This window comes from Fringilla coelebs, assembly GCF_963513975.1.
Source record: "Fringilla coelebs genome assembly, chromosome: 4".
In the NCBI taxonomy this organism is placed as follows: Eukaryota; Metazoa; Chordata; class Aves; order Passeriformes; family Fringillidae; genus Fringilla; species Fringilla coelebs.
In genome coordinates, this window is record NC_140032.1 from 67668605 (window position 1) to 67683061 (window position 14457).

General features: G+C 41.4%; 1 protein-coding gene across 1 annotated transcript in view; it reads right to left on the minus strand.

Moving 5' to 3' along the window:
• Positions 1-14457, minus strand: part of AFG2A (AFG2 AAA ATPase homolog A) — a gene marked incomplete at its 5' end in the record, with an annotated part of 161995 nt that overhangs the window by 21456 nt on the left and 126082 nt on the right. Inside the window, 1 exon segment of the mRNA XM_084204934.1 lies at positions 12065-12229. Within this exon segment, the coding sequence (XP_084061060.1) occupies positions 12065-12229 (165 nt within the window).

Sequence of the window (14457 nt, forward strand, 5' to 3'; positions counted from 1 at the left end):
CATCATTTCAGGCTTTGAAATACAGTTTATTACCAAATACGATGTGTCAAGTGATTTATCAAATCCATAAGAAAGAAGAAACCAAGAAGACAATCCAACAATCCATCCTATCTCCCAGCAAGCCCAGGACTGTCTCCAATCAAATCTATACTGCAGGAAGAGAGATTTATTACCATGGTTTCTTAATGCTATATTTTATATTTAGCAAATGCTCCTATCATGCTCCACATGGTACTTTCACCCAGCACCACAGGCCCACCTGGATTTCCACTACCTGCCCAATTCAGTGGGTCACTTGTTGCCTGCACATCTTTGATGCTCTGTCTCTGGGGCAAACTTCTAGAGATGAAGATGCTATTGGAAAAATTGACAATAATCTTTTCTCCTGCTCCAAAAACACATAAGATTGGCAGAGTTGTTCTTAAAGGTGAGGCTGTTCTTTCACATGCTGACATTAGCATTGAAGACACACTGAGTTTTTCAAAGGGCTGATTAAAAGCAGAGGGATTCCTCTGGCCAGTGGTCCTCACACATGCCTCTCATCAGCAATCTGTAAAAAGCAACACTAAAAACACCTGGAAATATTTGGAATGGCTTAGTTTGGGACTACGTGACACTGAAAACACACCTTCACTTTGATGCCATTAAAATGCAAGTGGTTTTCTTGGATATGGAAAAATCATTTATATTAAAAAAAAAAAAAATTCTGGAATGGTTTGAGTTGGGAGGGATCTTAAAGATTGTCTTGTCCTAATGCCCCTGTCATGGGCAGGGACACTTCTTACAAAACCAGGTTGCTCAGAGCATAATCCAATCTTGCCTTGAACAGTTCCAGGGATGGGGCATCCACAACTTCTCTGGGCAACCTGTGCCAGGGCCTCACCACCCTCTTCTTCCATGTGTTTTATCCAAACCGTAGAAGTTATTTATGAAATCCTTTGCACATGCAGAACTGAAGGAAAGTGACTGCTTTAATTCACATCTAGTACCCAGGTAATGAAAATATTTTTAGTTTAAAATGCCTAAAAAAAGCAGTACACCTCCAGGACAAATTTCTGAAAATACTTAAAATTTGAGAAATATTAAATGTATGATGAAAGTTTCTCCATGGCTGCATAAGTAAGAGACACACACACATATATATATACACACACACACACTTACACATTTGTAAAGAAAGGGTAAAACAAGTAGAACACAAATCTCAGATGAGCAGCGCCTGAGTGATAATACAATTAATTTCTAAAAAGTCTCTAACAAAAGTTTAAATCTTTTTCCATTACATGAGAGATGTTTTGGCTGTATTTATACATAATCCTGAGTAAACTGGCTGAACTGCAAAACCGGAACGCTATGTAAGACTAATGAAAGGAATGAAAAATACTTCTGCTCAGGCCTGACATTTATCAATATAAAATAGCCACTTTTGCCATTGTTTGAAGTAAGGGAAGCAATTAAAGTGCACAAAACCATTTTGCACAAAACCAGCACCCTATTTCCTGCACATGTTGGTAACCCAGGGGCTCCCCCCTCCCTCCTTTGGTGCTGTTCATTAACTCTCCACAATAAACACCATCCTCCCATACCACACATTTGAGAGCACTCCGAAACTGGGAGATTGGGCAACAGCACTGCTCTATGCAAAACCAGCCAAGTCCAGTCAGGAAACAGATTAATTTGAAAGCCTTAATTAATGACTGAACGTTTATACAGCCAAGATTTATGAGTTACAAGGAAGTAAGTCCAAAACATAACACTCCCTCCCGCATGCAAGCTCTCTCTTTAATGGTAAACAACTAGCCTAGGGTAAGATACTGTCTCAGTGCTCCAGTTCCCTTTCTTATTCCAACTTCCAAGCACTGACAGTAGACAAATTAATTTCAAACTTCTTCTTGCTTTTTTTTCCTGCTCCTCTATAAACATTGTTAGTAATAAACATGGTTTAATGAAGACAAACTTTAGATTATTTTAATAAATTAACCGTTTTTCTTTAGTTTATGAGTGCAAGGATAGTACGTAACGAAGAAGAGGAAAAAACAGAATCCTTTTTGTATGGGCAAGTTAATGATATTTATTTTTTTGTGAAGGAAATCATAAACAAGAAGAGAAAGGTCTTTATACATATAATTATATGCAAAAAAACCCCTAAAATCCCCCAAAACCCCAGGTTTGACAGCTTACTTCACAAATACTTTTGCAAATTTAGTAGTGACAAATGTTAGAAACGAAGAGCAAGTTTTCAACATTTTGACTATATTCCATATTCCACTTCTGAGAGCTGACATCTCATTATGATGAGCTCTTGCTATTTGAATATTCAAAGAAGACTGCAGCAACACTTCTTTGGAAGTCCTTGGGCCTTAAACTAGAAAAGCCAAAATCAAGAAAAGTTTTGTTCTCTCTTTTTTACAGTAAACTACTGCACTCATTTTCTTGCCTTGAAAATTCTGTTACACTAACAAAGGAGTGCAGTTAGTGTAACAGACTGCAACAAACCTGCCCAATGGTTTATACAACACAGAAATACCCAGAAATGACCACAGAAATGGCAAGATCCCATGAAATGAGGAGCCTGTGATGAGCCCTCCAGCCATACTTCGCCCTCCCTGGCAAGGGGACTCCCCAAAGCCCTTCTTTCCAGGCACAGAGCCACAACCACCACTTGGCACAGGTAACCAGAAATACAAGTGGCACGTGGCTTTTGGGTTTGGGGTGGGTGTTTTTTGCTTGCCTATGGCAGTGATGAACACTGAAGCCCCTGCCCTTGCCTGTCACGGGGAAAATCCCCAACAACCCATCCTGCTGGCTCCTGCTCTTTAGTCCCTCATCCCTGACTGAACAACAAAACTCATGTGGTGCAAGGGAAATCAGCTACTGAAGAGACTGAGCAGAAAAAGTTCTCCTTATACAGACTCACAAATACAAACACACAGAGTCTGAGCTATGAGCTGGGTAAAATTTTTTTTACCCCCTCTTCATTGCTTCCTTGCAGAATGAGAGCTCACTGGGAGCAGTTCTGGAAAAAGACAAAGTTGGTTTATCCCAGTGAAAAACGGGCAAGAGGACAAAACAGAGGACAAATTGCTGCTCTCCCCCTCCTTTCCCTCCAACAGTGTGTTTCACTGTGCAATGTTAATGTAATAGCAATTCTCTAGTTTTATCACAAATTCACTTTGTTTGCTAGGAAATTAAGTAACGAACGCTACGTCTGTAGGACGCCAATTACTTTGAGAAAATAACTCCCATCCCCAACGTCCCAAAATAAGAAAATAAACCATCAAAGAAAACCCAAAGCAGCTCTTTTAAACTGGACAAAACGCTCTTGGTTCTCTTTTCCTGACAATGGGGATGTCAAGACCAATTAGCACTTGCAGTCATCTTGGGGTTTGCTCTGTTTTCTCCCACTCCAAGTGGTCAGGCCAGATCCGATGGCTCCCTTCTATACATGCAATGCCATGGACAAATTACAGAAGACTAGGACCTGAAAGGCTTTTTTCCTACCCAGCTATCCTTGACATTTTCATTACTCAAAGACAGGAAACAAAAAGCCTAAGCTGAGAACTAGGTAATAGTTTGAAAAAAGTTTAATTAAAAAGTAAAACAGACCATGGAATTGCTTCTAACATAGCTAATAATTTGCTGCAGAGTTGTTATTGTGCTGCTTCCATCTGCCCATAACCTTTTAATCCTTTTGCCAAAGGCAATCCAAAGCTTTTCCATATGTATGTAAGGGTAACCATAAAAGATAACTTGGAAATAACTTCCAACTTCTGCTATGCAAAAATCTGAGCTACAGCAGTGCTTGTGCCCATCAGCTTTCCAGCAGCACTCTGGAAAACAGAAGATACATGGCAAAAATGAAAACTGCCCCGTTTGACGATGTAGGTTTGGCTGCAAGATTCCATGTTCCCACACTCAGCATCAGTGACTATCTTAATTACTAACAACTTCTCAAATGGTTTCAGAATTAACACTGAGAAGCTTAACCTCACCAAAAAGCCACCAGCTCCAACAATGCCATTGCTAAAGTTTGTGGATAAAAAAAGCAAGTGGAACAAAAGCAGACATTTCAACTATTCTATCCCCAAAAAATCTCACTCAGGAAAAAAAAAAAAATTACACATAATCAAAACCTCTTTGAAAGGAATATACCAGAGTGCATTTTTTAACTCAAATAACTTTATGGGATGACAAGTGCATAAGCCTGTGTCTTATACACATTGTTAGGGACAGGAAGTATCAAAGCAAATCACAGTCAAAAACTTAAGGAAGAAACCAGAAAATCTCTCCCACTCCAAATGTTTTATCAATAATGATCACCCCTCAGAAAACAAACTCAAAAATCCCTTTACGCAAGTGAAATATCATTTCTATCATGGGAGAAAGCAATGGAAGCTGAATAGTTGGTGCATGTACAACACAATGGTAGTTTGATTAGTGAAAGTATTTAAGCTTGAAATTAGGTACATTTATTGTTCAAGAAATTCACAGCCTATTGTGATTTGATTTTATTAGATATTATTACTCATTATTAGATTCCAAATTTGTGCAACAGAAACAATGACTTTTTGCAGATGACTGCCAAAAGCAAACATCCTATTTTCCATGCACACAAAGATACCAATATATGTTCAAACATTTTAACTCATACACACAGCCCCAGCTCTCCAATCTTTGCAGTTCAGTGAAGTGTAAACAGTCAGTGTTGCCATTAAAATAACATGTTCTTCATTCACAGCAACAATAGCCAGGTAGATTAACAGGCTTTTACACCTGGGCCCTATTATTCCTCTGCCATTCATTAACATTTCTTCTACCATGACAGCAATTGAACTGGCACAGTCCCAGAAACACAAGTAGGTCAGCACAAGGTGTTCCTCTGGATGCTTTCATCTGGTATAAACATCCTGAATTAGCCTTCAGGTACTACATCTAAATATCCCTAGTGCTAATTAAGATCACAATCAGAACCATTTCAGATCTCACTGACCAAGTACAGTGGAGGGCTGAATCTTTTAAGGATGGAAGGTAATTTCACTGCAGAAGTGGGGAGCTTTCTGCAGCTCTCCTGGCCCAGCTGATGCTGGACATTGTGCCTTGGTGCTAACTCCTTGAAATCACAGAATCACATAATGGCTTGGGCTGGAAGAGATCCTAAAGATCACCTACTTCCATCCCCCCTGCCATGGGCAGGGACACCTTCCACTATCCCAGCTTGCTCAGAGCACCAGCCAGCCTGGCCTTGAACACTTCCAGGGATGGGTACGCCACTGCTTCTCTGGGCAAGCTGTGCCAGGGCCTCACCACCCTCAGAGGGAACAATTTCCTCATAAAAATCTAATCCAAACTTATTTTCTTTCAGTTTGAAGGCATTCCCCCTTGTCCTGTCACTACAAGCCCTGCAAACAGTCCTTCTCCCTTCTTGCATGGTCCCTTCAAGTACTGGAAGGCCACAAAGGTAACCCCAAAGCTTTCTCTTCTCCAGGCTGAACAATCCCAACTCCCTCAGCTTTTCCTCACAGGAAAGGTGCTTCATCCCTCTAATCAACTTGGTGGCCGTCCTCTTAATGCAGCATAAACAGGGGAAAAATTAATGTACATGTAAAGAAACAGAAATTGAACACCAAGGATGGACAGTTAGACATTGAATACTACTAAAATTAATTATAACATACACTTAAGCAAGTCAAACACTTGCTAATCTTAAGGGCATGAGAAATCACAATGAATATGTAAGAATATTTACTTTCCCCCTCTCACTCCAGTTTATGAAAGAAATGGATACAAATCAATGAAACAAGAAAACTTCAGACACACCTTTTACTACTGTACTAAATATTTACAACAACTTGTGTATGTTGAGAGGATCTGGCCCTGAAGTTGTCATATAAGCCTAGAGCACCAGGAATAAGTTTTCTCTGAACTGCAATAACTTTTTGGTGACTTTCTCCAATTTGTACACCTTGTCTTATACTTTAGGACTAGCGCTGAGACAAACTCCAAGCAGCAAGTTCACTCCTAACCACATACCCCATGACACATCATAACTTATGAGATCAAGTGCCAGCACTACAGGTTTAAATCAGAAAAACAGATCAGTGTGAGGAAAAACACACTTTTTATCTTTTATTTTCCTTTTTTTTTAACATAAAAGCCAATTCTTCAACTCTGAGCTGATATAAGCATTTGTATTACACCAATGAAAGTACTTCAAAAGGCAGAAATAAGCCAACACTTTCAATTCCTTCCTGATCACTGCAAATGCAATTTTCACTCTGAACTTTCCATACCCCCACTTGTGATCATTGCTATACTAAGAGCATGTGCTTTAAGACATTGAATAATAATCCCCACTGTCTGATTACAAAAAATTAAATTAAAAGTTGCTAGAAATAACTCACAGGCAAAAAATAAAACTCAAAGAAAACAATAGCAGTAAGCTAAAGAGACATATTTTTTCCTTCAGGAATGAATTCCCATCTGCTTTTAAAGAGCAACATGTTTTTCCATTGCTGGGAATTGCAGCCAAGCCCAGGACAATAAAGCAGCAAAGCCAGAGGCAAGAGCAGAGGGCAAGTAAAGCTGGCTGACAGAGGCTGGGCCTAGGTCCCTCTTTTATAAGCCTGTGTCACAGTGGCAGCTCAGCAGTGCCCTGCTGTGCTGGCAGCATGCACCCCTCTGCCACCCTCAGCAACCGGGAGCTCCTGGTTACTCTGCCAATGGGTGAGGTTGTGGGAAAATGGGAAGGAGAAGACAGGGAAAGGAGGCAAACAGCACAGTTAGTGCTGCTGGCAAAGCCAGGCATCTCCCCTGGCCACAGCTGGTTTGGTGAAAGTACAGCTGGTTTGTGCAAGCTCAAGGGAAGGGAGCTTGCTCCTGACAAAAAGTGATGCTCCTACTCATGTTCTTTGTCCAGACACTGGACACAACACAAAACAGCCCCACAAAAGCAAACAAGAGTACTCACTTACAGAACCTGGGTGGACAATACTGTTAAAGTAGTTAATGAAGAAAAACATGTTGAAATCAGCTGTAAAACTCCTGCATCTGAATTGTTTTGGCATTTACAGAATCAAAATATCAGCTCTTTGGGCTTTATGGGGGGGAAAAAAAGAAGTCAGGTTCGAGAAGCAAGCAAAATTTCATACCTCAGCACTGGCTGGTGCACATTCAAATTCCCCCTGGCTTTTTTCCCCAAGTTCCTCTGAGGATCACTGTTCTTTGAGTTCCTTAGGAAGCAGTTTCGACTGTGTCCTCCTGAGCTGTTAATGCGTCTGACCTTTTCGGAAACACTAATGTCCTTTCAGTCAGCTGCATTAAATCTCCCCTGCTTGATTAAACTATTAGCAAATCATTATCTCACTGAAGGAGAAAATGTTCTTTCCCAGCTGAGCTTGCCACGCATAAATTTCAGTGCCAATACTCCCCTCTACACCAAACCTTATGTTTGGCATAAATGTGCTGATTGCCAGCCATGCTCTACACCCTCACTAGGTCAGAGCACACAGAACTTTATCAGGCCTCCGCTGAGACACAGCACCATGAAAATCCACCCACTATGGGCAGCACCTCTGAAAAATGGGCGACAGGAACCAGATCTTTCTGAAGTGACTGAAAAGAGCAGGGAGAGGCAGAGTAATGCCCCCAAGTCCTGCTTTCAGCACGGCCATGCCAATGCCATTCCCAGCCATCCCCAGGTGTTCGCACTGCCCTCACTTCCAGTGTGCCCGAGCACATTCCGCACGTAGGAGCCTCCTGCGAGACCAGCAGCAGGCAAAATCCCATGGGAAGTCCTGTGTAGTTAGTTATTTCCTTTCCGGTGATTCATCTCGTTTATCCCAAACACTAATGTTTGGAAAACATTCCCAATGCCAGGTATTTCCTCACCTTCCAGACACCTGTGCCAAACACATCCTTAGCACTGATAAATGTGGGTAGGAAGGAGGTGATCCCATGCTACCCATACTGGATAAAGGCTGAGACTTTTCCTCATCCACCCACACAAAAATGTTCACTTTTCAATGAGTGACATAAATTAACAGATCCTCTGCAGCAGTCCAAGAGAAACATCAGAGGTTCATCTGAGGCCTTAATCTTGCTGCATTTCCATTTGATGGCATTGCTCACCTTGAAAATCACATTTCACTGTAATACTTCAGGCTACTATATAGGTTTGAATCCACTGCCCTTTAATAATGTCAAGCAGAAAGCCTTTTCCTTAAGTCTGGAAGATCTTTTCCTACAGCTAGATGTAAAGAGGGTAACACATCCTTATCTTTTGAATGTCCAGTTTTTCTCTATATCTAAGCCCTCTCTCTCCTTTACTGTAGATGTTCTTTACTAAACAGACAAATCTTCACCAGTCTCTTTACCCTCCTGTGAACCTGTGGTGGAACACATCCTCATTCCTTTTGTACTTAGTATCTTCCTCTGCATGAAACAGAGGATTTTGGAGAGGTCTGGTTGTTTGGGGGTGTTTTTAATTAAACTTACTAGTTTAAATATGTCAATATCTGGTAAACAAGAACAAGCATGTTTTAGAATACATATTTTAAGAGTCAAAGACTTGAGTTGATTTCAGCTAGTTTGCTGCTGCACAAATCTTTTTGGCATCACATCTGCTCTTATTTGAGCCAGAGCAAACCTTCATCAGCTTGCTTTTCTTCCCTTTCATTTTCTGGGCTCCCATTGAGAGTTATTGCAAAGTGAGAAAGATATTTTTTACATTAACTGTTCCACTTCGATTCAGAACCCGTGAAAGATTTACGGGTTCCAAGATTCCCTCTCTACTCTTGTGTCCTGTAAGCATGGAAACTGATAATACTATAGAAACCATGCCAGCCTTGGCTTTCACCATGACCTGGTTTCCACCAATTTAAAAGCAGTCAGTCCCTATTATCTCACTTTTATAAGCACACTCATCTGAGGAATATTGTCATCATACCCTGATTATTTAATTTTTTATTACTTCCAACCAACTTTAAACTCAAAACAACTCAACACTTGATTTCAGTTTCTACCTACAACCTCCCTCTCTGCCTTTTAAATTGCAACAAAAACTTCATCTGACTGTGGCTTGGACAATAAAAGAACATGTCTGACTCTGATGGGTTTGTTTTCCTTTTTATCACCCACTTTCTGGAACAAAATATTTCTCCAGTGGGGAAACACTCTCTTTATCCCCTGCTTGTCTAACCCCAAACTGGAAAATGGAGCACCTAAGTTCGTGGAAAGCCTTATCTTTCCTAAGGATAGCTGGCTGTGGCAGCGCCATGAAAACAAACAAATGAGACCCAAAAAACTCACACTGCTTGTACTTTAAAACATTGATTTTAAATACTTCTGTGGTCAGATCTCTAATCATCCCTACTTCAGTGGCAAATGAAACAGATAAAACTTCTCAGCATGAAGTACAACAGTGAAAATGCTCTAGGAAAAGCTGTGATCAAACTGTGAACATGCTCAGAGCACAGTCATTCTAATTATGTAAAACCATTAAAAAACTATCAGTTTTATAAAAGTTGGACCTCCTGCAATTTGGCCCAAAACAAAATGCAGTATCCCTGAAGAAGAGCCCAAGTACTGCTGCTGAGCACTACTTTAGAAAGGTCTGGAAATGAAGATTGCACTCAAATTCAAATATTTCCAGAAAGCTGAGGATTTCTTCGACCTAAAAGTTAACTGTACAGACATTGCCCATCTAATGTCTTTTTTCTTATTAACATTCACTGACACACAAGAGAAGGAAACTGTAATTCACCCTCATAAATTATCTTCCACCTTCCCTCACATGAAACAGTGGGAAGTAATCACCCCATTTTGCTATCTTGATGTATCTTTAAAGGTAGTCATTAAGAGAAACGTACATCCAGCAGGTGAACAGAGATAACTGGTCATAAGCGATGACAGGCAAAAATACACAAGTATCTGATCTGAAAAGGGGCCAAGTTGGAAGCCAGATGCACACTGAACTATCCACTTTCCTGGCTGTTTATTCAGCTCATGTCAGGATGATTCAACGCATCTTTACACGCAGCTCCCTATTCACACAGCATCTTCTAGTCACAAAACCAGGCATTTTCCATTTCTTTCTCTGAACAAAGGCTAGAACAGTGGAATGGGAACTTGCCATTCAGCAGCGGAAACTATTTGTAAAGCTGGGAAGCTGGAGACACTGGGAAGAAAAGGCTTTAATGAAACTGGCCACTGTGTGTGCCAACTATCAAGACTTTATATATTCTTCCAAGGAAGCCTCACTGAGGCTTTTTCTGTATTTACTCTTTACATCCCAGTTATTATAATACTTTGCATGATGCAAAAGAACAAAATTCGTGAGAAATGCCATATTAGAAACAGGCAGCTTTTTTTTCTCCCCCTGCAACCAGTCTGTAGCTGCACTCAATGACCCATTAACTTATTTTTGATTCTGCACAAAGCCAGCACCAAGACATTTGTGACTCATTATCAACCAGGCACTGGAATTCACCACTAGCTTTTCAGCTGATCCAGATCCAAAGGAAATCCCCATATGCTTGGAATCTCTAAAATACAAGCACTGCAGTTGTTGCCTGGTAAGGCGGCAGTTGCCATATGCAACAGAGGAGATGTTTATATTTATGTTTTTGGAGGTTTGTAACTCAGCCAGATGCAGATAAATTTTCCCAAGTTGTGTCACTGTCCCCCAAATATAAACATAACACTGTTACAGGTCACTGCTCCAAAACGTGGAAGCAGTAGAGCTGTGACAGTCTTCCAGACCAACATTTAAGCATAAAATCCTTTTCATTGTTGCCTTTTTTTTTTTTCATTGTGAGAGCCCACATTCTGGGCAGAGAGATATGCTACACAAACCAGCTCTGCTCACTACACAGCTTCCAATCATTCATTCATTCCCAGAGTGCAGTCTGCCCTGTGCTGTGGAGGAGGAAATCTCTCATGGGTTTGGCTTCGGTGTCTGCTGTGACACAGCTTCCCAAAATGACCCCACAGCACACACAGCAGTGCTCACACCAGCCAGAAGTTATGAGAAGGCAGCACAACATTTTCCAGTTCACCAGCATCTAAATGATAGCTAAATGAGAAGCCTGGCCTGAGAGCACCACCAGTCCTTTGAGAAGGGCCTTCAAGCAATCACACAAATCCTCCACAATCACCCAAGACAAAAGTTTAGCTTATTTCCCTGCCCTTCTGAACAGCACACAGAGAAATAGGGAGCCAAGGCAAGCATACCACATTTTCCACTCTGCTATGGAAAAAGCACAAGGTGGCTATGTAATTAGATGGTGTGATAATGCAGACACTAGGGCTGGCTACAGCAAGGTGGAAATTCTGGTATTTCATACCTTTCAAGAGCTCAACTTGGCAACCTTATTAACATTCTTTGAATTTTTGAATTAATATAATTACTCTAAATTAATTAAAATGAGGAAAGAATGAAATATCCTTTCATGAGACACTGACATGAATAACATTCAGGGAGCAGAATGGTGACCACTAATGTACTGATACTTAGTATAACTGCCAGGCAGCAGCATCTGAAAAAGTTTCTCCTTCTGCCCAGGACAGGAAATAATTGTCTCACATCCATGGTCAGAAGCTAAATAATAGCAATAAGCTATAACAATAAGTGCTGCTGTGAAGTCATGATTATATGGAATAGGAAAATACAAGCTCCTTTGCAATTCCCCTGCATTGTTTCTTACCTCTGTCTCTCCTCTCTCCTCCTGAGGCTCTCAGTCACAATCCTGCACTCAAAAGATTCCTGGAGATGTGGGGGAACTGTCTGGGAAGTCTGGGAGAGCTTGCCTCCACCTCCCTCCAGTCCTGGCAGCACACCTTTAATGAGGCTGCCTGCAACTGTATGAAGGTTCACCCTGAAAGAGACCCTTCCCCTGGCACCACTCCTCTGATGGGGACCTTGAAGTAAAAAAGCCCCAGATTGCAAAAACACAGGAATATTTGAAATATTCCCTTTCATAATTCCCACCAGCACTCCGAGAAAGCTCAAGGGACATTTGAGTTCAACTTTAAACACCATTTGTGCACCGACTCCAGGAAGTTTTACCTCGGCTCCCGAGTATTTCTGCGTGCGCTCCACGAGCTCGGCCAAGCAGACTTCATCGCTGACTGGCATGGACTGGAAATGAAGCCTGAAGATTTCCGTGCGAGTGGCTGCATCTGGCAGCGGCACGTAGATAATTCTGTCTATTCGCCCCGGCCTCAGCAGGGCCTGCAATGAAACAGTCACAGCAAAAGTTACAGCACATCAAGGAAGTAAAACCACAGCTCAAAAACAACACCACCACCAAATAACTAACAGTTTAAAACAAAGCATGAACCTGCACAAGAAAAGACAGTAAGGCTACTCAGCTTGTGAAATACCAGTTTATGGAAAAAAGGAATCATAAAGGAACCACATTCATTTTCCTAAAACAATACTTCTAGACTTGTTGCAAGGTGTGCTGGAATGTTTGGACTTGGCAGAAGGACAGGTGGCAATGGACACATCCCAAGTTCAGATCTTCCAACAAGACAACAAGCAGAGAAAAGGGTTTTGTTGGAGCGAATCTTACATTGTGGATCCACACTGCTTTATCCCACATTATTAGAGTTGCACATGCTTACAGACAAGCAGATCATTCTGATGAGGTTTTTTACGCAAAATAAGATAGCAGAGAGAGGCCAGTGATGCACAGCTTCATGCACATGTGTTTGGCCTTGCACTTTTGGTGTCCAGTTTATACTAGGGTGGGAGGGTGGTAGAGCCAACAAAGACAGAAAATGTAAGATGGGACAATGCCCACAACGGACAGCATGGAGGGCTCAGACTGGATGGGATGAAAAACTTTCTAGAAGAGAAGCACAGCATCAGGTTATTGGGGAGGCTGTGGAAATTCTGCCTTTGGGGGTTTTATGGCTCAGCAGAGGAAGCCAAGCTCTCCCTGATCTGGTCTGGTGAAAGTCCAGAGCAGCAGGGGGATCACTGGGCCTCTGGAAGCTCCCTTCAAACATCTTTCTGGACAGGGTCAAAAAGTAAACTTTATCTATATATAAAACAATTATATCCAATATAGAGGAGAAGCCAAGCTCTGAAATTTAAGGGAAGGGAGGAAGCTCATTTCCCTATGTTTATAAAAAATCTCCAAGACTTTTGAAAACCATCTACAGTAAAAAAAGTAAAAACCCTCCAGCCTTTCTTGCCTAACATTTGGAAAAAAGAAAAGCAAAATACAATAATCCCATGCACGGCAAACACACATAAATAGTATTTAAACTATTTTTTAGAAACCAAACAATGTTTATAAGATTCAGCGTGTAACCTAAATTGTTTTTATGTTATGGTTCTCCCTTGGGTAGACTAGTTTGAGTTCCAGATGACTAGAGATATTGCATGGCTGTCCTGGGCTGTCAGCCAATAAGTCTTTTCCCAGCCTGATCATGTCAGTGAAAGTCATGCTGAAAAAATAGTAGGAAAGAGCTTTCCTTCCTGCACAGCATTGATCAAGTTAACACCCTTCCTAGAGTTTCTTTAAAAAGACTGTTGTGGTACTTCAGAGTAGAAAAATGTATCCTGAACGTTAAGAGACATCTCGTTATTTTTAAAACAAAACATGAAAATGCTCAGCAGAAAGTCCTGTGGTGCTGCATGAAGCTGTGCAAGGAGAGAGCAAGGCTGGGAAGCCCACAAGTCAATATCCAGCCCAGCACCCTGTGTCTGTAGTGGCCAATGCTGCATCCCTGCAAAAGAGAGCAAGAAACAAGCTGTGCATTGATATTTGCTCAGCAGACCGTGCTGTTTTCCACTCCTGATGAACCCACCCCAGAACTCAGCTCACTGACAATGTCTTGACCAGTGTATAATTCAGTGTCTAAATCCTGTGTGTTCATCAGGATGTTGCCATTTTTTGCCAACACACTTGAAAGAGAAATTTGCATGTTTCAAGACTAGGCTTGGAGGGAGTGGAATTAAACTGCAATTGTGTTCTGCATGCTCTTAAGGAAATGCCCATAGCTAATTCTGTTATTTAGAAAAACAAGAAATGTTCACGAGAGTACAGTGGTACCTCTTTCAAACCAAGACAGGTTTCATCAGGACACCCAGATAATTCAAATATCTTCGAGAGTCAGCTTAACTTCCCACTGATGAGTGACCAGGGCAGTGGCGCAGGTGGGACAGGGAAAATGCTCAGTGCCAATCAGCTGGAGCAAGCACTCCATTGCCGGGCTCTCAGTTCCAAGACACAAAAAGCACAACTGCAGATCTAACACAGTGAACATGCTTTTTTCTGGTCAGTGACTAAAATCTGTGTTTCCTCCAGTTTGTCCCCAATGCTTTGTGTTTTACATATGCTGGTAGTAGAAGGCCCAAGTTTTAAGTATGCTATCATTACTTTTTTGCTACAATCAGGCCCAGGGACCTTATAAAAGGCGACCAGATGTGCTGGGAACTGTACAAAA